General features: G+C 38.7%; 1 protein-coding gene across 1 annotated transcript in view; it reads left to right on the forward strand.

Moving 5' to 3' along the window:
* LOC128695664 (zinc finger and BTB domain-containing protein 14) overlaps positions 1-22,691 on the forward strand; it is a 98,364-nt gene extending 75,673 nt beyond the window's left edge. The window contains exons 5-9 of the mRNA XM_070093374.1: positions 2,981-3,231; positions 10,024-10,263; positions 10,524-10,727; positions 20,320-20,527; positions 21,360-22,691. Coding sequence (XP_069949475.1) covers positions 2,981-3,231; positions 10,024-10,263; positions 10,524-10,727; positions 20,320-20,527; positions 21,360-21,511 — 1,055 coding nt within the window. The 3' untranslated portion in view covers positions 21,512-22,691. The remainder of the gene's footprint in view (positions 1-2,980; positions 3,232-10,023; positions 10,264-10,523; positions 10,728-20,319; positions 20,528-21,359) is intronic.
* The last annotated feature ends 3,914 nt before the right edge of the window (positions 22,692-26,605 follow it).

Raw genomic sequence — 26,605 nt, forward strand, 5'->3', positions numbered from 1 at the left:
GAAGTCAGAGGCCAGGCCACGGGAAAATATTAGTTTTCTCTTACGTTTAGGAACAACCGACCGTGAGTCACGAGTGCCCACACCAGAGGTAGAAGGTCGAGGATCGTCGGGGTTTTCTGCACTATTATCGATATCCTGGTCATTATTTTCGGTCACTAACTCATCAAAGCCGTAGAATTCGTCTTCATTTCCACTTCCATCAGTGTCAGAACTATCAGACAGGAAGAGGAGAGTCCCAATTTTCCGGGGAGTCAGAGCTGACTTGCGACGAGACATGGTGAACAAGGGTGACTGAGCCGGCGTTCCCACAATGCTATGCAGGCGCCTAGATTTTTTGTTTACGGCGCACACCCAATCGCGCAGACCCATTCTCTCATATGTAGGCCTATGAGCGCTTTCGCGCTAAATTTGACGGCGCTAGAATTTTGGCGTAGATCTACGGTTTGGACACTCACCGACCAGCCGTAGATCTACGGGACGGACCCTGAAAGGGTTAAGGGTTAATATATTTATAGATGGGGCTGTAAAAGAAGTAAATGCTATGTTGTTGGGGAGAGAGGTGGGAGTAAATTATAGGGAATCAAATACAAAATGGGAGTTGACACAGTTACTCTTTGCTGATGATACTGTATTTATGGTAGGTTCTAAAGAAAAGTTGCAAAGGTTAGTGGATGAGTTTGGGAGGGTGTGTAAAGGTAGAAAGTTGACAGTGAACATAGATAAGAGCAAGGTGATGAAGGTATCAATATGATTTAGATAAAGAAAAACTGGATATCACATTGGAGAGAGGGAGTACGGAAGAAGTGAATGTTTTCAGATATTTGGGAGTTGACTTGTCAGCAGATGGGTTTATGAAGGATGAGGTTAACCATAGAATTGATGAAGGAAAAAAAACGAGTGGTGCGTTGAGGTATATGTGGAGGCAAAAAACGTTATCTATGGAGGCAAAGAAGGGAATGTATGAAAGTACAGTGGTACCAACACTCTTATATGGATCTGAAGATTGGGTTGTAAATGCTGCAGCGAGGAGGCGGTTGGAGGCAGTGGAGATGTCCTGTCTGAGGGCAGTGTGTGGTGTAAATATTATGCAGAGAATTCGGAGTGTGGAAATTAGGAGAAGGTGTGGAGTTAATAAAAGTATTAGTCAGTGGGCTGAAGAGGGTTTGTTGAGGTGGTTTGGTCATTTAGAGAGAATGGATCAAAGTAGAATGACATGGAGAGTGTATAAATAAATCTGTAGGGGAAGGAAGATGAGGTAGGGGTCGTCCTCAAAAAGGTTGGAGGGAAGGGGTAAAGGAGGTTTTGTGGGCGAGGGGCTTGGACTTCCAGCATAGATGAGGGCATAAAGAGCGACATCGGCAAGTTTGCCGATGACACCAAAATAGGCCGTCGGATTCATTCTGACGAGGACATTCGAGCACTCCAGGAAGATTTGAATAGACTGATGCAGTGGTCGGAGAAGTGGCAGATGCAGTTTAATATAGACAAATGCAAAGTTCTAAATGTTGGACAGGACAATAACCATGCCACATATAAACTAAATAATGTAGATCTTAATATTACGGATTGCGAAAAAGATTTAGGAGTTCTGGTTAGCAGTAATCTGAAACCAAGACAACAGTGCATAAGTGTTCGCAATAAAGCTAATAGAATCCTTGGCTTCATATCAAGAAGCATAAATAATAGGAGTCCTCAGGTTGTTCTTCAACTCTATACATCCTTGGTTAGGCCTCATTTAGATTATGCTGCACAGTTTTGGTCACCGTATTACAGAATGGATATAAATTCTCTGGAAAATGTACAAAGGAGGATGACAAAGATGATCCCATGTATCAGAAACCTTCCCTATGAGGATAGACTAAGGGCCCTGAAACTGCACTCTCTAGAAAGACGTAGAATTAGGGGGGATATGATTGAGGTGTATAAATGGAAGACAGGAATAAATAAAGGGGATGTAAATAGTGTGCTGAAAATATCTAGCCTAGACAGGACTCGCAGCAATGGTTTTAAGTTGGAAAAATTCAGATTCAGGAAGGATATAGGAAAGTACTGGTTTGGTAATAGAGTTGTGGATGAGTGGAACAAACTCCCAAGTACCGTTATAGAGGCCAGAACGTTGTGTAGCTTTAAAAATAGGTTGGATAAATACATGAGTGGATGTGGGTGGGTGTGAGTTAGACCTGATAGCTTGTGCTAACAGGTCGGTTGCCGTGTTCCTCCCTTAAGTCAATGTGACCTGACCTGACTAGGTTGGGTGCATTGGCTTAAGCCGGTAGGAGACTTGGACCTGCCTCGCATGGGCCAGTAGGCCTTCTGCAGTGTTCCTTCGTTCTTATGTTCTTATGTTCTTAAGTGTGCATGAGTGTGTTAGATAGGAGTGAATGGAGACAAATGGTTTCTGGGACCTGACGAGCTGTTGGAGTGTGAGCAGGGTAATATTTAGTGAAGGGATTCAGGGAAACCAGTTATTTTTATATAGCCAAACTTGAGTCCTGGAAATGGGAAGTACAATGCCTGCACTTTAAAGGACGTGTTTGGGATATTGGCAGTTTGGAGGGATATGTTATCTCTTTTTATATGCTTCTGAACTGTTGTATCTGGGTGCCTCTGCAAAGACAGTAATTACGTGAGTGTGGTGAAAGTGTTGAATGATAATGAAAGTATTTTCTTTTTGGAGATTTTCTTTATTTTTGGGTCATCCTGCCTCGGTGGGAGACGGCCAACTTGTTGGGATTTTTTTTTTTTTTCCTTCATCTTTTTCAAAATATAGTTCACACATCAAATTTTCTTTATCCTTTTTCCTCCATTTTTCATCATATTAATGAAAACTGTGCTCCTGGAAACTTTATAAATGTTATACATTTGTGTTATTTAGTTGTATATAAAATATGTCATCTTGCTAATGTTGATAAATATTGATCAAGCTCTCTCTAGTATTTTTTTAGAAATTCAGTAATTTAGCAAAATATTTTCCCCTCAGAATCAAACAGAAAAGATGACCCTCCAAAGTTGACATTGCGGCCTGATCTTGGGCCTCCAACTCCTAACCGCTCCCGTCAACCTAACCGCCCGCCAGGCATGCCCGAGCTCAAAAGAATAAAAAAAGAACACAAAGTTGTAGACACTGGCACAATGGAGCCTGGTGAGGTTCCCAGATCAAGATCTCAGAGTCCAGCAGCCAGCAGTCACAACAGTGATGATCCACCTATAAACCATACGGATAAGATAGAGGTTAGATTTATTTTGTCTTACATTTTTTTTTCTGTACAATAACTTGTAAAGAAAAGTGTTGCATTGAAGTTGAGAAGAAACATGTTTTTATCCTGAATGATTATTTTTGTATTAAGTGTAAGTGGATTTGCAGTAGTAAGTGGAAATTTGTTATCAGCCTCAGCATGTTTGTTTAGCTATAATATGATTGCTTCTTGTCTTCATGAAGAAAAAAAATGTTACTATACACAGAGTAACCCAAAGAAGGAAGCACATTCACCATTATTCATTCATTTGCTGTCTTACCAGAAATGTGCTAACATCACATGACTGCAACATCCTCTGCCCTTCTTAAGAGTGCAGATGCTTCCCATCCCACTCCAATACTTGAGTCTGGCTAACTTGGTTTTCTCTGAATCCTTTCATAAATGTTACCTTGCTCACTCTCCAACAGCACTTCCATTAAAAACCACTTGTCTCCATTTATTCCTGTCTAACATACACAAGTCTACTGTATGCTCATGCCCTCAAAATTCAAAGGCTCCTTTCCTCCTCCCCCCTCCCCCCATTCCTAGTTGTTAGCCTCCTATCTCCCACCCCAGGTTTATACACCCTTTTTGTCATTAGTCTGTATCTCTTCCAAGCTCTCTTGATCCTCTTCTTGGCCCTTCTGCATTTCTGCTTGAAGATGGTCTTTCGTTTTCAATTTCTTTTCTTCATGCTTGGTACACGTCTTTCCTTTGCTTCCAGGCACTTGGCCCCTAAAGTCTTCTAAAAAAATCTTTGTTGCAAAACAATTTGGAAAATGTGAATAAAACACAAAAACAGTTGAATGACCTTCATTAGGGAACTTGAAAAAGACAAAATACGTGTATCAATATTTGACCTTATGCCTTTAATACTTTTTGAAGCTTTTCTGGCAAAGACTTGCCTAATTTTCGGAAATAAATTAGATCACTATAAATCTATAAATTTTGTAGAGCCTCTACCAACTTTGGATATTGGAAATTTGGTGCTCTTGCTACTTTGGATATCAAACTTGATTTGATTTGAGTGGATGGTTGGTCAATAAGGACTCGAGTGAAAATAAGTTACTTTGGCTTTTTTGGGTTATCCAAGGTAATCTACACTTATGCTGCTATGTATGATAGTTTATATAACTGTATTTATGTGTACTTGTACCTGAATAAACTTACTTAGTAGGACTTAAAACCTGTCAACTACTAGTGTCATGAAGAATTCATGTCACCTATCTACCACTAGTAAAGAATACCTTAATTCTTAAACTAGGGATTAAGGTAAACTCTTAGCACATATACACAGGGCTATTCACCTGTCTGTGTATGTATCCTTGTAAGCCTCATTCATAACTCAAGATACCATACATGGTTACCTCCACACGTACATAACACCTCTGTGGAAAATTTTGAATTTTCCTAAATTCAGCATGTGGCCATCGTACGCTCTAGCTATTGGTATAGTCTTAAGGTGTGTTACAAGTAAAAAGTTTGATCCAGTAATTAAATGGTAAGTGGCAATATGAATTTCTTTTCTAATAACACCATTGTATTATATGTATTGTACTAACAGCTACTCAAACCCATATTATTTGCAGATGACACTACATATGTCTTTTTCCACCCAAACAGTCATACTAGCAAACAGTCAATGCTGAATTGCAGAAAATATCTGCCTGGATGATGACTAATAAACTTACCCTGAATACTGATAAAACCTATTTCATTCAGATTGGAAACAAAGCTGCAAATGATCCAATTAACATAACGCTAAATGGATCATCAGTCACAAGACTCACAGAGGGAAAATTCCTAGGTATCCACCTTGACAGTAGCCTTAAGTTCCAGACACACATACAACAAATCACCAAGAAAATTTCCAAGACTGTAGGCATACTATCAAAGATAAGGTACTACGTTCCACAATCAGCTCTCCTGGCACTGTACCATTCACTCATATACCCTTATATTACATATGGAATTTTTGCATGGGGATCAACAACATCCAGTCACCTAAAACCCCTAATAACCCAGCAAAAGGCAGCAGTAAGAATGATAACAAATTCCCACTCCCGCCAGCATACTCCACCAATTTTCAAAAGTCTGAATCTGCTCACCATTAAGAACATCCATACTTATTCATGTGCTTACTATATACACAGAACAATACACGCAAATATAAACCCTCCACTCAAACTTCTCCTCACCAACCTAAACACGACACATGACCACAACACAAGACACAGATCTCTTTTTGATATACCTCGTGTCCATATCACACTGTGTAAAAACTCTATGCACATAAAGGGCCCCAAAATATGGAATTCATTACCAGAAGATACTGAAGTAACCTGGTCTGAAAATCAATTTAAGACTCTTCTCAAAAGCCACTTAATCACCCTAGACTAATTGCTCAATACTCAGTACTCACATACTCAATACGTATTCCCATATCATAATTTCAACAATTACTTTTGAACCTTTTATCCATTGTCGACAGGAATATAATTGAATCATTGTTTCACAAAAAAAAACATTTTTGAATATGTGAATATTTCTTTAGTCTTATATAAATTAGATTCACTTATAATTAATAATCTGCTGTACAACCATGATATAATTAAATCTACTGTACAACTATGATATAATTCTTAGTGTTAAGTAGTCTGTAAGCCAATAATGTTAAGTTGGCCCATAATGCCTAGGCATAATAGTGGCTCTTTGCATTGCAACCCATTATTGTAAATATATAATCTCAATGTACTATTTGCAAAGACATCAATAAATAAATGAATCAATCAATAAATACATTCTCCCAAACTCGTCCACTAACCTTTGCAACTTTTCTTTAGAATCTGCCATAAGCACGGTATCATCAGCAAAAAGTAACTGTGTCAACTCCCATTTTGTACTTGCTTCCCCATAATATAATCCCACCCCTCTCCCCAACACCCTAGCATTTACTTCTTTTACAACCCCATCAATAAATATATTAAACATCTATGGTGACATTACACATCCCTGTCTAAGACCTGCATGTACCAAGTACATGTTTTTTTTTTTTTTTCCAACAAGTCGGCCGTCTCCCACCGAGGCAGGGTGACCCAAAAAAGAAAGAAAATCCCCAAAAAGAAAATACTTTCATCATCATTCAACACTTTCACCACACTCACACATTATCACTGTTTTTGCAGAGGTGCTCAGAATACAACAGTTTAGAAGCATATACGTATAAAGATACACAACATATCCCTCCAAACTGCCAATATCCCAAACCCCTCCTTTAAAGTGCAGTCTTTGTACTTCCCATTTCCAGGACTCAAGTCCGACTATATGAAAATAACAGGTTTCCCTGAATCCCTTCACTAAATATTACCCTGCTCACACTCAACAGATCTTAAGGTCCCAAGTACCATTCGTCTCCATTCACTCCTATCTAACATGCTCACGCACGCTTGCTGGAAGTCCAAGCCCCTTGCCCACAAAACTTCCTTTACCCCCTCTCTCCAACCCTTTCGAGGACGACCCCTACCCCGCCTTCCTTCCCCTATAGATTTATATGCTTTCCATGTCATTCTACTTTGATCCATTCTCTCTAAATGACCAAACCACCTCAACAACCCCTCTTCTGCCCTCTGACTAATACTTTTATTAACTCCACACCTTTTCTTAATTTCCACACACTGAATTTTCTGCATAATATTTACACTACACATTGCCCTTAAACAGGACATCTCCACTGCCTCCAACCGTCTCCTCGCTGCTGCATTTACCACCCAAGCTTCACACCCATATAAGAGTGTTGGTACTACTATACTTTCATACATTCCCTTCCTTGCCTCCATAGATAACGTTTTTTGACTCCACATATACCTCAATGCACCACTCGCCTTTTTTCTCTCATCAATTCTATGATTAACCTCATCCTTCATAAATCCATCCGCCGACATGTCAACTCCCAAGTATCTGAAAACATTCAATTCTTCCATACTCCTCCTCCCCAATTTGATATCCAATTTTTCTTTATCTAAATCATTTGATACCCTCATCACCTTACTCTTTTCTATGTTCACTTTCAACTTTCTACCTTTACACACATTCCCAAACTCATCCACTAACCTTTGCAATTTTTCTTTAGAATCTCCCATAAGCACAGTATCATCAGCAAAAAGTAACTGTGTCAATTCCCATTTTGAATTTGATTCCCCAAAATTTAATCCCACCCCTCTCCCGAACACCCTAGCATTTACTTCCTTTACAACCCCATCTATAAATATATTAAACAACCATGGTGACATTACACATCCCTGTCTAAGACCTACTTTTACCGGGAAGTAATCTCCCTCTCTTCTACACACCCTAACCTGAGCCTCACTATCCTCATAAAAACTCTTTACAGCATTTAATAACTTACCACCTATTCCATATACTTACAACATCTGCCACATTGCTCCTCTATCCACTCTATCATATGCCTTTTCTAAATCCATAAATGCAATAAAAACTTCCCTACCTTGATCTAAATACTGTTCACATATATGCTTCAATGTAAACACTTGATCTACACATCCCTTACCCACTCTGAAACCTTCTTGCTCATCTGCAATCCTACATTCTGTCTTACCTCTAATTCTTTCAATTATAACCCTACCGTACACTTTTCCTGGTATATTCAGTAAACTTATTCCTCTATAATTTTTACAGTCTCTTTTGTCCCCTTTCCCTTTATATAAAGGGACTATACATGCTCTCCTCCAATCCCTAGGTACCTTCCCCTCTTTCATACATTTATTAAACAAAAGTACCAACCACTCCAACACTATATCCCCCCCTGCTTTTAACATTTCTGTCATGATCCCATCAGTTCCAGCTGCTTTACCCCCTTTCATTCTACGTAATGCCTCACGTACCTCCCCCACACTTACATTCTGCTCTTCTTCACTCCTAAAAGATGGTATACCTCCCTGACCAGTGCATGAAATTACTGCCTCTCTTCCTTAACATTTAAAAGTTCCTCAAAATATTCTTGCCATCTACCTAATACCTCCATCTTCCCATCTACTAACTCCCCTACTCTGTTTTTAACTGCCAAATCCATACTTTCTCTAGGCTTTCTTAACTTGTTTAACTCACTCCAAAATTTTTTCTTATTTTCATTAAAATTTCTTGACAGTGCCTCTCCCACTCTATCATCTGCTCTCCTTTTGCACTCTCTCACCCCACTCTTTACCTTTCTTTTACTCTCCATATACTCTGCTCTTCTTATAACACTTCTGCTTTGTAAAAACCTCTCATAAGCTACTTTTTTCTCTTTTATCACACCCTTTACTTCATCATTCCACCAATCACTCCTCTTTCCACCTGCCCCCACCCTCCTATAACCACAAACTTCTGCCCCACATTCTAATACTGCATTTTTAAAACTATTCTAACCCTCTTCAACCCCCCCCCCCCCCACAACTCATCTTTGCACTAGCCCACCTCTCTGCCAATAGTCGCTTATATCTCACCCGAACTTCCTCCTCCCTTAGTTTATTCACTTTCACCTCCCTCTTACTTGTTGTTTCCACCTTCCTCTTTTCCCATCTACCTCTTACTTTAACTATAGCTACAACTAAATAATGATCTGATATATCAGTTGCCCCTCTATAAACATGTACATCCTGGAGCCTACCCATCAACCTTTTATCCACCAATACATAATCTAATAAACTACTTTCATTACGTGCTACATCATACCTTGTATATTTATTTATCCTCTTTTTCATAAAATATGTATTAGTTATTACCAAATCTCTTTCTACACATAGCTCAATTAAAGGCTCCCCATTTACATTTACCCCTGGCACCCCAAATTTACCTACTACTCCCTCCATAACATTTTTACCCACTTTAGCATTGAAATCCCCAACCACCATTACTCTCACACTTGATTCAAAAGTCCCCACGCATTCACTCAACATTTCCCAAAATCTCTCTCTCTCCTCTACACTTCTCTCTTCTCCAGGTGCATACACGCTTATTATAACCCACTTTTCACAACCAATCTTTATTTTACTCCACATAACATATAAACATGATAAATACACCCTTCAGTAAAATAAATTAACAAATATGAGATGTTTTTCCAGTCTTGTTGGAAAGAATAATATTTTCTATAGTTCAACACCAAAGAAAATGTGTACACAGTATTACTGGGGGTGACTAGAAAATTATTCCTTTCGTATACCTTCACTCAGAGCGTCATTTCTTCTAAAAATGGTGTTACATGAGAATGGGAGTTTTGCTCTCTATTTATTCTACTGTACCAGCATGGAGACAACTTGTACACAGTGTAAAGTGTTTGTATTACGGTATAATACAAACGTGTATGAACCAAAACCAGATGCGTTTGCCTGTTTGTTTACATACTCCGCGTCTGTCCTCTCTCATTTACTCATTCTCTCTCGTTATTCGTTTTATCTCATTTACTCACCTCTCGCCCTACATTAAGACTACAAATATTTTAAGGTAAGTAATGAGTGTACTATGTGTGTATTTACCTTTTTATTATTTTTTTTTAATGCCTAGTTCTATTGCTAACTTAATATATGTTAGTGTAAACTAGTTATCTAGCATTTATATGCATTTATAAATGGTAAAAAAGGGCATTCCACTTTAATGCAGTAGCCTGGAACCTAACCTGCTGTATAAGTGGGGCCCTACTGTATGTGTGCATACCTATGTATGTACTGTACGCTGTTGCAAGAAATGTTAAAGCCAGTACTTTCATATCTGTTTTACCATATTGTTTTAGAATGAACGTCCAGAATACGTGAAAGTTAAAGATGTAGACCCAGAAGAGGATGAAGGGGTTGCTGGAGAAGGAATATCAGGAGATGAAGAGCAAGATGATGAGGATGAGGAAGATGAGGAGGAAGAAGAAGATGAGGATGTGGGTTTAGGCGAGGGAGAGGCTATGTCCCATGGTGTACTCTCTGATGTTGATGCCTTTGAACAATCTAACTCTTCATTGCCAAACTCTGATATATCAACGGTAGGCCATAAAAAAAAAAAACATTTTTTCTGTTTTTCTTTCTCTTATTCAAAGTACTCTCTGAGTGATTGGCAGATAGTTAAATAAATATTTTCTTAAATAAATATTTTCTTGAGACTTAAAATTTAAGTGGATTAATGAGGGGAGGAGAAAATAGGATTTCCTAAATTGCCAAATTTACATAGTTAAAACTGTGCTGCCAATAAATATAATTTACATAGTCATGACTGCAGCTAATACATGTAATTTCTTTATTCTAGACTGAACTATTACAAGTTGATTTAAGTGAGGATGGAACGCAGTTTATTATTGGTCCTGGTGGCTATGGTGAAGTAATGTCAAGAACTTCCTCATTGGCTGGGGATGAAGAGAGAAATGGTGATAGAGAACAAAAAAAGCCCTTTGTGTGCCCTTTGTGTGGCCAGTCCTTTACAAGACGTGATAATCTTGCCAATCATATCAAGGTAAAATCACCCTTCATGACCCATATTAAGTTGCCTATGTTGATGTCTTTGGGCCTTCTTTCTTTCAACACACCAGCCATATCCCACTGAGGTGGGGTGGCCCAAAAGAAAAAACCAAAGTTTCTCCTTTCAAATTTAGTAATATATACAGGAGAAGGGGTTACTAGCCCCTTGCTCCCGGCATTTTAGTCGCCTCTTACAACACGCATGGCCTAAGGAGGAAGAATTCTGTTCCACTTCCCCATGGAGATAAGAGTAAATAAACAAGAACAAGAACTAGAAAGAAAATAGAAGAAAACCCAGAGGGGTATGTATATATACGCTTGTACATGTATGTGTAGTGTGACCTGAGTGTAAGTAGGAGTAGCAAGACGTACCTGAAATTTTGCATGTTCATGAGACAGAAAAAAGGACACCAGCAATCCTACCATCATGTAAAACAATTACAGGCTTTCGTTTTACACTCACTTGGCAGGATGGTAGTACCTCCCTGGGTGGTTGCTGTCTACCAACCTACTACCCAGGATCTGTTAAGTTGTCTTTGTAATATTTATACTTTGGGTCCCATTGTCAGCATAGTTGCTGATCCCTGTATTCCCAGTATTATATAGCATAGCAGTAGCATCATCCATGTGCTTTAGACACGAGACCCCTCGTAGGCCTGTGGCTTTGTGTGACGTCACGGGATGCACACGAGGAGGCCCATTCCTCTGTCCCGGCCTCACTCGGCGGCAGACCATACAGGCGTAGACAGGCAAGGCAGCTGGGGCTCCATCCCTCATCTCAGTCTGACAATATATTTACCATCCTACAAGTGTGTCTACTTTCAACCTACGATATCTCCATTTAAGAACCCTTACGATACCATTAAAGGTTTTGTCTTTGTAGAATTTATATTTTGGGTCCCATTAAGGGTTTTGTTTTTTAGTGTTTATATTATGGGTCCCATACAGGGCTTTGTATTTGTAGTATTTATACTTTGGACCTCATTAGGGGTTTTAAGACTTACTTTTTTCTTGATATGACCTTATCACTACTTAGTAGAATTTCTTACCTGTGAAATAATGTTTTTACTTTATTTAGGGTTTTAGCTATTTCTGTAGCATATTTTGCTATTTCTGTGACATATTTTCTCATGGGCTAATGCAAGTATGAGTAGTGGGGGGGGGGTTAAAGAGGGATGGGATAGCTTTAAAAATGCAGTATTAGAATGTGGACAGAAGTTTGTGGCTATTGGAGGGTGGGTGCAAAAGGAGAGAGGAGTGATTAGTGGAATGATGAGGTAAAGGGTCCGATAAAAAGAAAAAGGTAGTTTATGAGAGATTTTTACAAAGCAGAAGTGATATAAGAAGGGCAGAGTACATGGAGAGTAAAAGAAAGGTTATGAGAGTACAAATGATAGAGTGGCACTATCAAGAAATTTTGCTGAGAACAAGAAAAAAAATTTTGAGTGAGATAAACAGGTTAAGAAAGCCTAGGGATCAAATGGATTTGTCAGTTAAAAAACAGAGTAGGGAAGTTAGTAGATGGGGAGCTGGAGGTATTTGGTAGATGACAGGAATATTTTGAGGAACCTTTAAATGTCAGTGAAGACAGGGAGGCAATAATTTCATGCACTGGGCATGGAGGCATAACATCATTTAGGATGTGAGTGTGAGGGAGGTGCATGAGGCATTACATAGAATGAAAGGGGATAAAGCAGCTGGAACTGATGGGATCATGACAGAAATGTTAAAAGCAAGAGGGGATATAGTGCTGGAGTGGTTGGTATTTTTGTTTAATAAATGTATAAAAGAAGGGACGGTACCTAAGGATTGGCAGAGAGCATGTGTAGTTCTTTTATATGAAGGGAAAGGGGACAAAAGAGATTGTAAAAATTATAGGGGAATAAGTTTACTGAGTTTACCAGGTAAAGTGTATGGTAGGGCTATTATTGAAAAAATTTGAGGTAAGACAGAGCAGGATTGCAGATGAGCAAGGAGACTTTAGAATGGGTTGGGGATGTGTAGATCAAGAGTTTACTTTGAAGCATATATGTGAATAGTGTTTAGATAAAGGTAGAGAAGTTTTCATTGCATTTATGGGTATATAAAAGGCATATGATAGTGGATAGGGGAGCAGTGTGGCAGATGTTGCGAGTGTATGAAATAGGTAGTAAGTTGCTAAATGCTGTAAAGAATTTGTATGAGGATAGTGAGGCTCAGGTTAGGGTGCATAGGAGAGAGGGGGATTACTTCCCAGTAAAAGTAGGTCTTAGACAGGGATGTGTAAAGTCACCATGGTTGTTTAACATTAAGTGTATAGTTAGACCTTCCCTGTAAAAACAAGAGCCTGTCTAATAGGCTGGTTGTGAGTCAGAGGAAAAAGCTCCCATGGCATTCCATATCTGCTGTAAATTTGAGCATCATAAATGAATACAGTGGACCCTCAGTTAACGATATTAATCCGTTCCAGAGAGCTTGTCCTTAACCGATTTTATCGTTATCCGAATTAATTTTCCCCATAAGAAATAATGGATATCCAATTAGTCTGTTCCAGACACCCAAAAGTATTAAAAAAAAATAATTTTTTACATGAAATATACATTTCCCTACCAGAAAACAATGAGACATGCAGAATAAATACATAAATAAATGTTAAAATGACACTTTCCTTTATTGAAGAGTATTGATAAGTAATGAGACACTGTTTTCTTGAACACTCTGGGATTTTCAGAGTGATACGTAAGTAAAGGCTTCACTTTGCAATCCTCACTAGCATTACAACAAAACATGAGAGTTAGCCTGTCTTTCATAGGCTTGTGTCCTGGGAGTGCCTTTTCCTCCTGAGTAATGTAGGTCCTGTTTGGCATTTTCTTCCAGAACAGGCCTGTTTCATCACAATTGAACACTTGTTGGGGTTGGAATTTTTCAGCTTCGCCATGCCTTATCACACTGTGTATGCCACTACGATTCTTAAATCTCCCAAACCAACCTTTGCTGGCCTTAAATTCACCAATATGAGCACTAGTTCCAGGCATTTTTTCCTGTTCACCTGGATGTTAGTCGACTGGTGTGGGTCGCATCCTGGGGGACAAGATTAAGGACCCCAATGGAAATAAGTTAGACAGTCTTCGATGATGCACTGACTTCCTTGGGTTATCCTGGGTGGCTAACCCTCTGGGGTTAATTGTTTCTCAGATAATTGTTTCTCATTAAGCCACACCAATAACAGTTTCTCCACATCTTCGAGTAGCATTTGCGATCTCTGTTTTGTAAGCATATTTGCACCATTCGCAACAACAGCTTCCTTGATTGCCTTTTCCTTGGCCAAGATAGCAGCAATGGTTAGACGAAGAATGGGGGGAGACCTGATCGAAGTGTATAAGTGGAAGATAGGTATTAATAAAGGGGATATAAATAAGGTCTTGAGGATATATCTCCAAGAGAGAACCCGCAGTAATGGATTTAAATTAGACAGGTTTAGATTTAGAAAGGACATAGGAAAGTATTGGTTTGGAAATAGGGTAGTTGATGAGTGGAACAGTCTACCTAGTTGGGTAATTGAGGCTAGGACTTTGGGTAGTCTCAAATTTAGGTTGGATAAATATATGAGTGAGAGGGGTTGGATTTGATTGGGACTTGCAAATGAGTGGATTGAGTTATCAGAGATTATTTCTTGGGTAGCATTGAAAATTGGGTTGGGAAAATATTTTGTTAGTGGGATGGATTGTAAAGGACCTGCCTAGTATGGGCCAACAGGCCTGCTGTAGTGATCCTCTTTTCTTATGTTATGTTCTTATGGTTGAATGGGGTTTGTTATATACACCTACCATCCGACTTACGACCTGCTCGACATACGACCACTCGACTTACGACCATGTTTTTTATGCCAAATTTCTGGGATATAAACAATTGTTTTTGTTGTACACAGTATTTATCCTAAATCTTACTTTATAAAATACAGTACTAACAGCATAAAAAGTAAAGTAAAAACTGAAATACAAAAATAAAATCATTACAAAAGCGTGATGTTGATATTCACTAGTAAGGTTCGACTTGCGTCCATTTTGACTTACGACCGGTTGGTCAGAACCAAGCTTGGTCATAAGTTGGATGGTACCTGTAATCTGGCCAACTTGGAGACACACAGTCCACTTTCGTATTTTGTGATGATCTCTTTCTTGAATTCAATAGTATTTCTTACCCTCTTTACCACAGGGCTGGCACTAGAAGTTTTCTTTGGGCCCATGGTGGCTTATTTAGCAGTTACAAGCACTAAAAAACAATGGAATAATACAAAATGTATCGCATATACTTGTGGAATTGTCCACACTGGCTTTGCAAACAATGGCACACTGGAGTGGCTGGGCCGCGTGGACACGTTCTGGACGAATGTCCTTAACCGAGTTTTTTATCGTTAACTGAGCCAATATTTTGACGCAAAAATGTATCGGTATCCGATTTTATCGCTATCTGATGGAATTGTTAACTGAGGGGCCACTGTATCACAATATCGTGAGCATAAAAATGCCACAATTTTTCAACCATCTTATAGCGAAAATGCTCTAACACATGCATCTTTATTGATGTTCCTCTGTATTCAGAAAAAAGGTACTGGATGTAAGACAGAGGACCATCTCATGGAATGAATGGAACATGTAAAAAACCTAGGTATAATAATGTCAGATGACCTAGCATTTAGAGAACACATTAAGACAATCTGTATCTGTGGAGACAAGAAACATTATTAATGGAGGCAAAGAAGGGAATGTACAAAAGTATAGTGGTACCAACACTCCTCTATGAGTGTGAAGCTTGGGTTGTAAATGCTGTAGCAAGGAGGCGGCTGGAGGCAGTGGATGTCCTGTCTAAGGGCAATGTGTGATGTAAATATTATGCAGAGAATTTGTAGTGTGGAAATTAGGAGGAGGTGTGGAGTTACTAAAAGTATTAGTCAGAGGGCTGAACGGGGGTTGTTGAGGTGGTTTGGTCACTTAGAATGGAACAAAGTAGAATGACTTGGAGAACGTATAAATCTGTAATGGAAGGAAGGTGGGGTAGGGGTCGTTCTCGAAATGGGTGAAGAGAGGTGGTAAAGGAGGTTTTGTGGGCGAGGGGATTGGATTTCCAGCAAGTGTGTGTGTGTGTGTGTGTGTGTTAGATAGGAGTGAATGGAGATGAATGGTTTTCAGGACCTGCCAAGCTGTTGGAGTGTGAGCAGGGTAATATTTTGTGAATGGATTCAGGGAAACTGGTTAGCCAGACTTGAGTCCTGGAAATGGGAAGTACAATGCCTGCACTTTAAAGGAGGGGTTTAGGATATTGGGAGTTTGGAGTGACTAAACTGTCTTATCTGGGCACCTCTGCAAAGACAGCGATTATGTATGAGTGATGGTGAAAGTGTTGAATGATAATGAAAGTTTTTCTTTTTTTCCTTCTTCTTCTTTCTTTCTTTTTGGGTTTTTCTTTCTTTTGGGTCACCCTGCCTTGGTGGGAAATGGCCAGTGTGTTAATAAAAAAAAAATTAAGGCAAATGCCATGAAGGCCAAAAAATATGACAGGGCAGATACAGGCCCGCCATCACAAATCTGGCAATCAGACATCCGGTTCCATCAGTTATTCAGTACTAATTTTGGCTAGCATAATTTAAAATTTCCAGGATCGCCACACCAATATCCTAGTACTGTTTGGTGATGCTACTTGCTGCATAAGTCATTCCAATTTCTTTTTCTCCATTTATTGTTATAACCTGCTTACTTTTAGCCCTAGCCATGGTTCCAACGAATAAAAGAAATGCATCTCGTTGTGTACAGCACCTACATAGTACAGTGTCCATTAAAGATAAGGTGGCTTTGGAGCCACTGTCAGTTGACCATGAGCCGTCTCGTGATGCAGTGGAATATGCTACGGCTTATTTGCTTATCACAGTTGATCTAATATGACAAAATAACCAATATAAATAACATAAAAATATGTTAAATACTCCAGAATGAATAATATTTGGCATAATACCGAGCAGTTCGACGGAGATATGAAGAGGACATGGGATACAAGTACCCATTCTCCTGGTTGGTATTATTGTTTAATAAATGTATGAAAGTGGGGAAGGTACCTAGAGATTGGCGGAGAGCATGTATATTCCCTTTATGTAAAGGGAAGGGGGACAAAAGAGATTGTAAAAATTATAGAGGAATAAATTTACTGAGTATACCAGGAAAAGTCCTAGGTAGTACGTTGGTAGACAGCAACCGCCCAGGGAGGTACTACTGTCCTGCCAAGTGAGTGTAAAACGAAAGCCTGTAATTGTTTTACATGATGGTAGGATTTCTGGTGTCCTTTTTTCTGTCTCATGAACATGCAAGATTTCAGGTACGTCTTGCTACTTCTACTCACACTTAGGTCACACTACACATACATGTACAAGCACATATATACACACCCCTCTGGGTTTTCTTCTATTTTCTTTCTAGTTCTTATTCTTGTTTATTTCCTCTTATCTCCATGGGGAAGTGGAACAGAATTCTTCCTCCATAAGCCATGCGTGTTGTAAGAGGCGACTAAAATGCCAGGAGCAAGGGGCTAGTAACCTCTTCTCCTGTATATATTACTAAATGTAAAAGGAGAAACTTTCGTTTTTCCTTTTGGGCCACCCCGCCTCGGTGGGATACGGCCGGTGTGTTGAAAGAAAGACCAGGAAAAGTCCTAGGTAGTACGTTGGTAGACAGCAACCGCCCAGGGAGGTACTACCGTCCTGCCAAATGAGTGTAAAACGAAAGCCTGTAATTGTTTTACATGATGGTAGGATTTCTGGTGTCCTTTTTTCTGGCTCATGAACATGCAAGATTTCAGGTACGTCTTGCTAATTCTGCTTACACTTAGGTCACACTACACATGCATATACAAGCACATATATACACACCCCTCTGGGTTTTCTATTTTCTTTCTAGTTCTTATTCCTGTTTATTTCCTCTTATCTCCATGGGGAAGTGGAACAGAATTCTTCCTCCATAAGCCATGCGCTTTGTAAGAGGCGACTAAAATGCCGGGAGAAAGGGGCTGGTAACCTCTTCTGCTGTATATATTACTAAATGTAAAAGGAGAAACTTTTGTTTTTCCTTTTGGGCCACCCCACCTCAGTGGGATACGGCCAGTGTGTTGAAAGAAAGAAAGACCAGGTAAAGTGTACTGTAGGGTTATAATTGAAAGAATTAGAGGTAAGACAGAATGTAAGATTGCGGATGAGCAAGGAGGTTTTAGAGTGGGTAGGGGATGTGTAGATCAAGTGTGTACATTGAAGCATATATGTGAACAGTATTTAGATAAAGGTAGGGAAGTTTTTATTGCATTTATAGATTTAGAAAAGGCATATGATAGAGTGGATAGGGGAGCAATGTGGCAGATGTTGCAAGTATATGGAATAGGTGGTAAGTTATTAAATGCTGTAGAGTCTTTATGAGGATAGTGAGGCTCAGGTTAGGGTGTGTAGAAGAGACTACTTCCCGGTAAAAGTAGGTCTTAGACAGGGATGTGCAATGTCACCATGGTTGTTTAATATATTTATAGACAGGGTTGTAAAAGAAGTAGATGCTAGGGTGTTCGGGAGAGGGGTGGGATTAAATTATGGGGAATCACATGCAAAATGGGAATCGACACAGTTGCTTTTTGAGGATGATACTGTGCTTATGGGAGATTCTAAAGAAAAGTTGGAAAGGTTAGTGGACGAGTTTGGGAGTGTGTGTAAAGGTAGAAAGTTGAAAGTGAACGTAGAAAAGAGTAAGGTGATGAAGGTATCAAATGATTTAGATAAAGAAAAATTGGATATCAAATTGGGGAGGAGGAGTATGGAAGAAGTGAATGTTTTCAGATACTTGGGAGTTGACGTGTCGGCGGATGGATTTATGAAGGATGAGGTTAATCATAGAGTTGATGAGGAAAGAAAGGTGAGTGGTGCGTTGAGGTATATGTGGAGACAAAAAAACGTTATCTATGGAGGCAAAGAAGGAAATGTATGAAAGTATGATAGTACCAACACTCTTATATGGGTGTGAAGCTTGGGTTGTGAATGCAGCAGTGAGGAGGCAGTGGAGATGTCCTCTCTAAGGGCAATGTGTGTTGTAAATATTATGCAGAAAATTCAGAGTGTGGAAATTAGGAGGTGTGGAGTTAATAAAAGTATTAGTCAGAGGGCTGAATTGGGGTTGTTGAGGTGGTTTGGTCATTTAGAGAGAATGGATCAAAGTAGAATGACATGGAGAGCATTTAAGTCCGTAGGGGAAGGAAGGCGGGGTAGGGGTCATCCTCGAAAAGGTTGGAAGGAAGGGGTAAGGGAGGCTTTGTGGGCGAGGTGCTTGGACTTCCAGCAGGTGTGCATGAGCGTGTTTGATAGGAGTGAATGGAGACGAATGGTATTTGGGACCTGACGATCTGTTGGAGTGTGAGCAGGGTAATATTTAGTGAAGGGATTTAGGGAAACTGGTTATTTTTATATAGCCAGACTTGAGTCCTGGAAATGGGAAGTACAGTGCCTGCACTCTAAAGGAGGGGTTCAGGATATTTGCAGTTTGGAGGGATATGTTGTGTATCTTTATACATATATGCTTCTAAACTGTTGTATTCTGAGCACCTCTGCAAAAACAGTGATTATGTGTGAGTGAGCTGAAAGTGTTGAATGATGATGAAAGTATTTTCTTTTTGGGGATTTTTTTCTTTTTGGGTCACCCTTCCTCGGTGGGAGATGGCCGACTTGTTAAAAAAAAAAAAAAAGAAATAGCCTAAAAGAAAAAAAAAAGTAAAAGAAAAATCCTGGTTGTATTCTTGGCCGTGAAGGTAGAAAATTTTGAAATTTGTAAGATGTGTATCAACAGGTGCCAATAAACCATTGGTGAAGTTGAAGAGGAGGTGGTTAGGTTAGGTAAGGTTTATCAGGAAACAGGACAAGTGTTTCCAGACACAGGTCTTAGTCAGATGATGACCCGCCATTGGAGCTTTTGGTCATCTGACCAAGGCTTTCTGCTGGCTTACCAGTCTACCCCTGTAAAAATTATGGTCATAATTATAACCGTTTTAGATGTGGTGGTGTTATGTCTTCATTTGGTTGGTTTAACAAAGAAGCTGAATTGTCATCACAACTTGCCAGGTCCTAATGCTTATTCTTAGTGAGCAATTAATCTTTAAGATTAATTACTCAAAAAATTAGTCATTACTTCATTTCAAAGACCAAAACTTGCAGTGTAATTTTATGTGATCTATTGTACCTTCTCTTAAAACTATGTATGGAGCCTTCCTCCACGACTTCTTCACCAAGATCATTCCACTTTCCAACCACTCTGAGACTAAAGAAATACTTCATAACTTCCCTGTGGTTTATTTGGGCCTTGAACTTCCAGCAGTGTCCCCAAGATCCTGTTTCTCACCTTAAGACAACTTAGCCTTGTCGTCTTCATCTATTCCCATGAGTATTTTGTATGTTATTTTCATGTTACCCTTGGTTCTTGTGTCCTCCAGTGTGTGGAGGTGGGTGTCTGTATATATCTCTGTATGTTTCTCATTTGCTTGATCTTACTCTCACTTAATTAATTATTGTTATTTTTTCATTCTTATTTTTGTGGCAGACTCACACCGGTGACCGTCCTTTCATGTGCCAGTATTGCCATAAGTGCTTCTCAAGGAAAGACTACCTGAAGCAGCACGAACGTATTCACACAGGAGAGAAGCCCTATGCATGTGACATCTGTAGTCGCGCGTTTACTCGTAAGGAGGGTCTTACCGATCACATGCGGTGTCATTCAGACTTCAAAGCCTTTTCTTGTGAAACCTGTGGTAAGAGCTTCAAGCAAAAATGTGGTCTGCGTTTCCATAAAAGAAACTATAAACATTAGCTATCCTAATGATCTGCAAGACTGAAGACACTTTTTACAGGTTTTTAACAAACAAGTGTTTATGAGAGACATTTTACTTATTACTACAAGTCATTCAGTTGCTTGCTGGGCAGTTTTTGTATGAAGGTCAATGAGTTTTAATACTTTTAATGATTGGTCAAATTATTTGGGTAAGTGTATGAGGAATGATTAAATTTCATGCATTTGCTTTATACTGTAATATTGTTTGATATACTATGCTTATTGGCTTACACCATATGTTCACTTCAACATTATGCATTCTGTTCATTTTATAATTAACTGTGACATTTATAATTAATAATAAGATAGTAAAGTATCACAAATAACATACACTGAACAGTGAAATTACTTGATGTTGAGTGATGGAGGTATTCTGGCATATTTGCAAGATCAACTTTGTATTGTTTATTTTGTTATGTGGTGCTAACATAATTTTGTTTGGCTTTTTTGACCTCTTCACCTCTAACTGTAGATTGTTCACCACAGATTTCCATAATTGTCTTCATAAATCAGAAAGTATTATGTTTTTATTTTGTAAATAGTGTATTGAAAAGTATTTATAATTGCTAAGTTATTTTTTTAATATCTCAAGACCACTTTGTTTAGTGATGAAGTAATTGTGTGTGCTTTATTCCAAAACTTATTTTATAATCAAAACTTTTAGTCTATATGTGTACCTTAAGTAATTATATGTGTGAAATTTAATTATTCATAACATATCACATTGATATATTTGTATTTGTTGAATTCAGTTTGGATGCCAGTAGGCTCATATCTCCACAAGCAGAATCTGAAGAGGGTCTTACTTTTAAGAATAATTTATACACTTCATCTGATCTCAAATGCATGCAGCCAGTGTGAACTTACAAGAGCTGTTTTGAATTGTGAAAGTACGAGTCAGTAACGTAAGGCAGCACTGTAAGGTATGCATTGTTTAGTATGTCAAGATTACAGTCTCACAGTACTTTTTAGTCGCAATTTTGAACTGTGTGTAGAATATTATTTTGTATAAGCATTCTTCCATTATTTTATACTTTTCATGCAACACTCTTGAATACAAAGCAGCCATGGGGGAGTTGAATGATAGCTCTAGGTCTTTCATGTTGCAATCAACACATCATCAGGACCCTGTAGTGTTGTAGAAAAAATAGGAATTACCAGCAAATATATTAAGAAAGTGTATCTGCTCGACACACTTCCTCTGAACGTATTTTCTTGGAATTCCAACATTTTTCTGCAACATTATAAGCTGATGAGGTGTTGATTGCAACATGAAAGGCCTAAAGCTATCATTCAACTCTCCCCATGGTTTTTTTGCATTTTGTATCGCTTGTTCGCGATCATTGCATATCTCTTGAATATATTTTAAGTAACATAGAAGTAGCTTCCATAAATATGTATGTGCACCAGTACTAAATCAAAGACAAGTGAAGAAAGCTTTTATTCAAAGTAATGTAGATAAATAGAGCAAGGGGCTAGTAACCCCTTCTGTATAAATTACTAAATTTAAAAAGAGAAACCTACGTTTTTCTTTTTGGACTACCCTGCCTTGGTGGGATACGGCCGGTTTGTTGAAAGAAGATATAGATAAATGGTTCAGAGAACCACACAAGTTGATCAGTTAGACACATGTGCAAAGACAGCACATGTGTGTGATTCACCAAGTTACATTCAATGGCTGTGGCTGAGCCAGCATTATTTTGAATGATAAATTAGACACATGTGCAGCACTTGGGTATATTCATTGTGAAAGCATTTCACCACACAGTGGCTTCATCAGTTCAATACAAAGAAGAATAGTGAAGATCAGAAGGAGTTTGAAGGAATCAGTCCCTCAGCCTGGAGGGCTGAGGATAATGTTTAGCTCAGTCATAGCCATATTGAGTAACTTGATGAACTACACACGTGCTCCCTTTGTTACTTACCTTTGATCTTATGAACTTGATAAAATTTTCACTGATCCAAACATTTTAATAAAAGCTTTATTTCTACATGTCTTAGATATAGTGTGTGTCAGCTTACTGCCTCTTTCACACTTACATCACCACTATATGAGTAATTATTGATTTGAAATTACCATTATATTGAAAGAGTTTTCCAGCCCTTTCTGTTTTGAAAATTGGTCATTTATTAGGAATGACTGCCAATGTTTATAATAGCTGCCAGCCCAAGAAATATGTGAACATTTATCATTACACAGTAGGTAAATACTACAGTGTAATACATGTACTTAAAACATATAACATTGACTTAATATTGCCCAAAAAAGATGCAAATTATGACTTTCTAGAAAAATGTGTTGAGCATTGTATTGATAGTCAATGGAGCCTGGCGAGTGGCAATGTGCATTTGTATAATCTTGTATATGGGAAATCTTAGTTTGAAATGAAAACATTCCATTTACATTCATGTATACATACATATGCATAAACATACATACATACATATGCACATACATGTATTTAACAAAATTAACACTGGCCATCTCCCACTTAGGTAGGGTGACCTGAAAAAGAAGAAACATTTTCTGTTATTCCTTCTATCACTGTCTTGCCAAAGGTGTGCAGTACTATAGTTCAAATATCCCTCCAAACTGCAAATATCCCCACCTGTCCTTTAGAGTGCAGGCACTGTACTTTCCACCTCCAGGACTCAAGTCTGGCTAACTGGTTTCCTGAATTTTTTTTTTTTTTTTTCAACAAGTCGGCCGTCTCCCACCGAATATCTTTACCAAATGTTACCTTGCTCACATTCCAACAGCTTATGAAGACCCTAAAGCCATTTGCCTCCACTTGCTCCTATTTATCACATACAAATTACTAAAATACTTTCCAAATATTGATCAGAATGTGTGAAGCTATGTGGAGCAGTGGCAGGTGGGTCACCTGTTGTCTCCAGTTTCAACTCTCCATTGGCCTTAAACTACAAAGAAAACAATCTAACTTAATATACACTTATTTTCTTCATAAAAAAAAATTGCTGAACCTTGGCCTGACCAAAGGCCAGAGTTCTGAAATCCTGATGATAAAGAAGAATACTTGCCATTTACAAAAAAAAACATTTGGCATTATTCATGGAGTGTGCTTGGGTGGCAATCACCCAAGCACAGTACAAGGAATCTCCCTCCACAACATAAAGGTTACTAAACTTTGGGGAGGTGGGTGATGACACAGGTCACAATAATGCTTTTTCATGTTAGTAAGGGACTTTTGATTCAAGGAATGGGACATTTCCTTCTTAACCTGGATCTAACTCATTTGCATTCATTCCTTAGGCACTGTATGACCCTTTTAATGTAAGACAGTAATAATTCATTCTACTGCACATTGATTTGTGCCACACCTTGTCACAAAGGTCCCTGCATCACCTTTAGCACATAGGTCCCTACATTGCTTTTAGTACATAGGGCCTTACATCACCTTTAGTACATAGGTCCCTGCATCACCTTTAGTACATAGGTCCTTGCATCACCTTTAGTACAAAGGTCCCTGCATCACCTTTAGTACAAAGGTCCCTGCATCACCTTTAGTATAAAGGTCCCTGCATCACCTTTAGTACAAAGGTCCCTGCATCACCATTGGTACATAGGTCCCTGTGTCACCTTTAGTACATAGATCCCTGCATCATCATTATTACATAGGTCCCATCTAGTCATGGGGTCCTCCATGGCATCCTCCTCCCACCACCATCACTAAAAGTGTACAGTGCCGGAGAAAGCTCGAAGGTCAGATATATTTAATATTGTAGCATGTTTGAAATAGTGTTATTTCCAGTAAAGTGTAATAGTAAATGCCCTGTATTTTCCCATGCAGTATTAAGTGAAACATGACAAGCAGTATGACACTGTGGCTCCACCTCCCGCCCACCCCTTATACATATTGTTTTTTCTCTTACAGCTTGAGAGAAAACAGCACAGTTTGTTTGTAGTTTATACTTGAAGTGCAGGTATTTAATTTAGCTCAAATATTATTTCAGGCAAAATACAATGTCACAACACCCATAACACTACAATAAGAACACAAGACACTGTGTTGATCTTGAGGCAGGATGGCAGCTAGTTAATGGCACTGAGCTATAAATTGGGCAGACCTTTATTTAACTACGTACGTTTCTAAAATCCATGTAATTTTTGCTCAGAAAATTTGTTTCATTAAACGTAGGTAAATTGCAAAGAGTGAGACCATTTATACGTACACTTTTTCCCCCCTAGTTACTATTAGCCATGTGGTGAATAACTTTTGCTGAGAACATAAATGGTTGTGCTGTAGAAGTTGTAATTGTTTCATAACTAAATATACAAGGGTAATGAAGGAAGAAAAAATTCAAATACAAATATAATTTATATGCAGGGCTAAGTAATAGCACTCCATAAAGTAGGAAATTTCCAGCACAATCACTCGGTAATTACTTGATCAATTTTCTTATCAAATCCACGTGTCTTTCTGGCATTATCATAAAATTCCACACTAGACATGCTTTCTTTCAAGATTTGCTTATTTCTCTCACTAACAAATCTTGACTTCATTCACTTCTTCATTTACCCTCTGACACTATTTTCTTTGTATTTCACCTTTGTTTTGCTCTTACAGTAAGTAATGCCCACTTATTTTTTTTTCTATTAAATAGTTGTGTAACCAAAACCCTGTCCTCCACCCTTTTATTCACTATAGTAAAAGAAAATTGTATCTATAAGCATTTCACTGGGACAAAGGTATGAAGATTTTACTGACACCTTGAATAGTTTCTAAAAGAAAAAGATATGCTGTGGTGACCCTTGTCAAAAGTATTGGCTTAATTAATCCACAGGTGGTAAAATTCAAAATAGAACCAATATAGATAAAACTACTTCTTGACTTTAGCTTTTCAATTAGCAGAGATTTTTTCCTTCTAAATGTAGGTTTTGTGGGTCTTATTATGAACCAGAAAAGCGTCTCGAATAGCAATAATATACATTATAAATTGGCTTTAAATCATAAATCAGCTGTCCATGTAAAGGAATAATTATATTAAAACCATTAAATTAAGTGTCAGAAAATAATTAATTCTGTTTTGAGTGTAGGAACAAATGTGGACACAAAAGAGATTTGACACATCTAAAAATTTACTTGGAGTTTATCCAGTGAATTAAGAAACAGAAAATTGATAAGGAAAAAATATATGTTATTAATAAGCAGACAACACAAAATACCCCCAATGAAAAGCAGGGGTGCAATTAGTACACAGAGGAACCAAGACTTTTCAATGTCCTCCCTTTGTAAAGGGGTTTACCAGCAGACCCTGTCTGTTGGCAAGATGGAACTGGATAAGTTTAAGCCACTGCCTGATTAGATGGGCTGTGGTGCTTACACTGGACTTTGTGTAGCTAACACCAACAGCTTGGTTGAAATGGTCATCCACTGGGAGGCCTAGTCTGGGGATTGGGCCACTGGGATGTTGACTTGTGGAACACATTCTTGGTAGGCTCCAGGAAGGTCATCATCATCTCTTATATCAGTGGAAATTGTCTCATTTGAAGAACACAAAGGCACAATACCATGACTGGAACAGTTCACAAATAACCTTAGATTTGTATGTTTCTTTCTCTGATGTGTGGGTTATTTGTGTATTGTCTCATTGGAGATAAAACTGCTTAAAGATTCAAGCAGTGCAGGCTTTGTACAAAGGACTGGCTGTAACTTTCCTTAAAAGAGCTGCCACCCATGCTCAAGTGGGAAAAGTGGTCTCTCTGGCCTGTCATAAGTGAAAAAAAGGTACTCACCTAATTGTACTTGCCTAATTGTGGTTGCAGGGGTCAAGACTCAGCTCCTGGCCCCGCCTCTTCACTGATCGCTACTAGGTCCTCTCTTTCTGCTTCCTAAGCTTTGTCATACCTCATCTTAAAGCTATGTATGTTTCCTGCCTCCATTACATCACGTGCTAGGCTATTCCACTTCCTGACGACTTTGTGACTGAAGAAGTACTTCCTAATATCCCTGTGACTCACCTGAGTCTTCAGCTT

Source organism: Cherax quadricarinatus, chromosome 42 (assembly GCF_038502225.1).
Source record: "Cherax quadricarinatus isolate ZL_2023a chromosome 42, ASM3850222v1, whole genome shotgun sequence".
NCBI classification, from domain to species: domain Eukaryota; kingdom Metazoa; phylum Arthropoda; class Malacostraca; order Decapoda; family Parastacidae; genus Cherax; species Cherax quadricarinatus.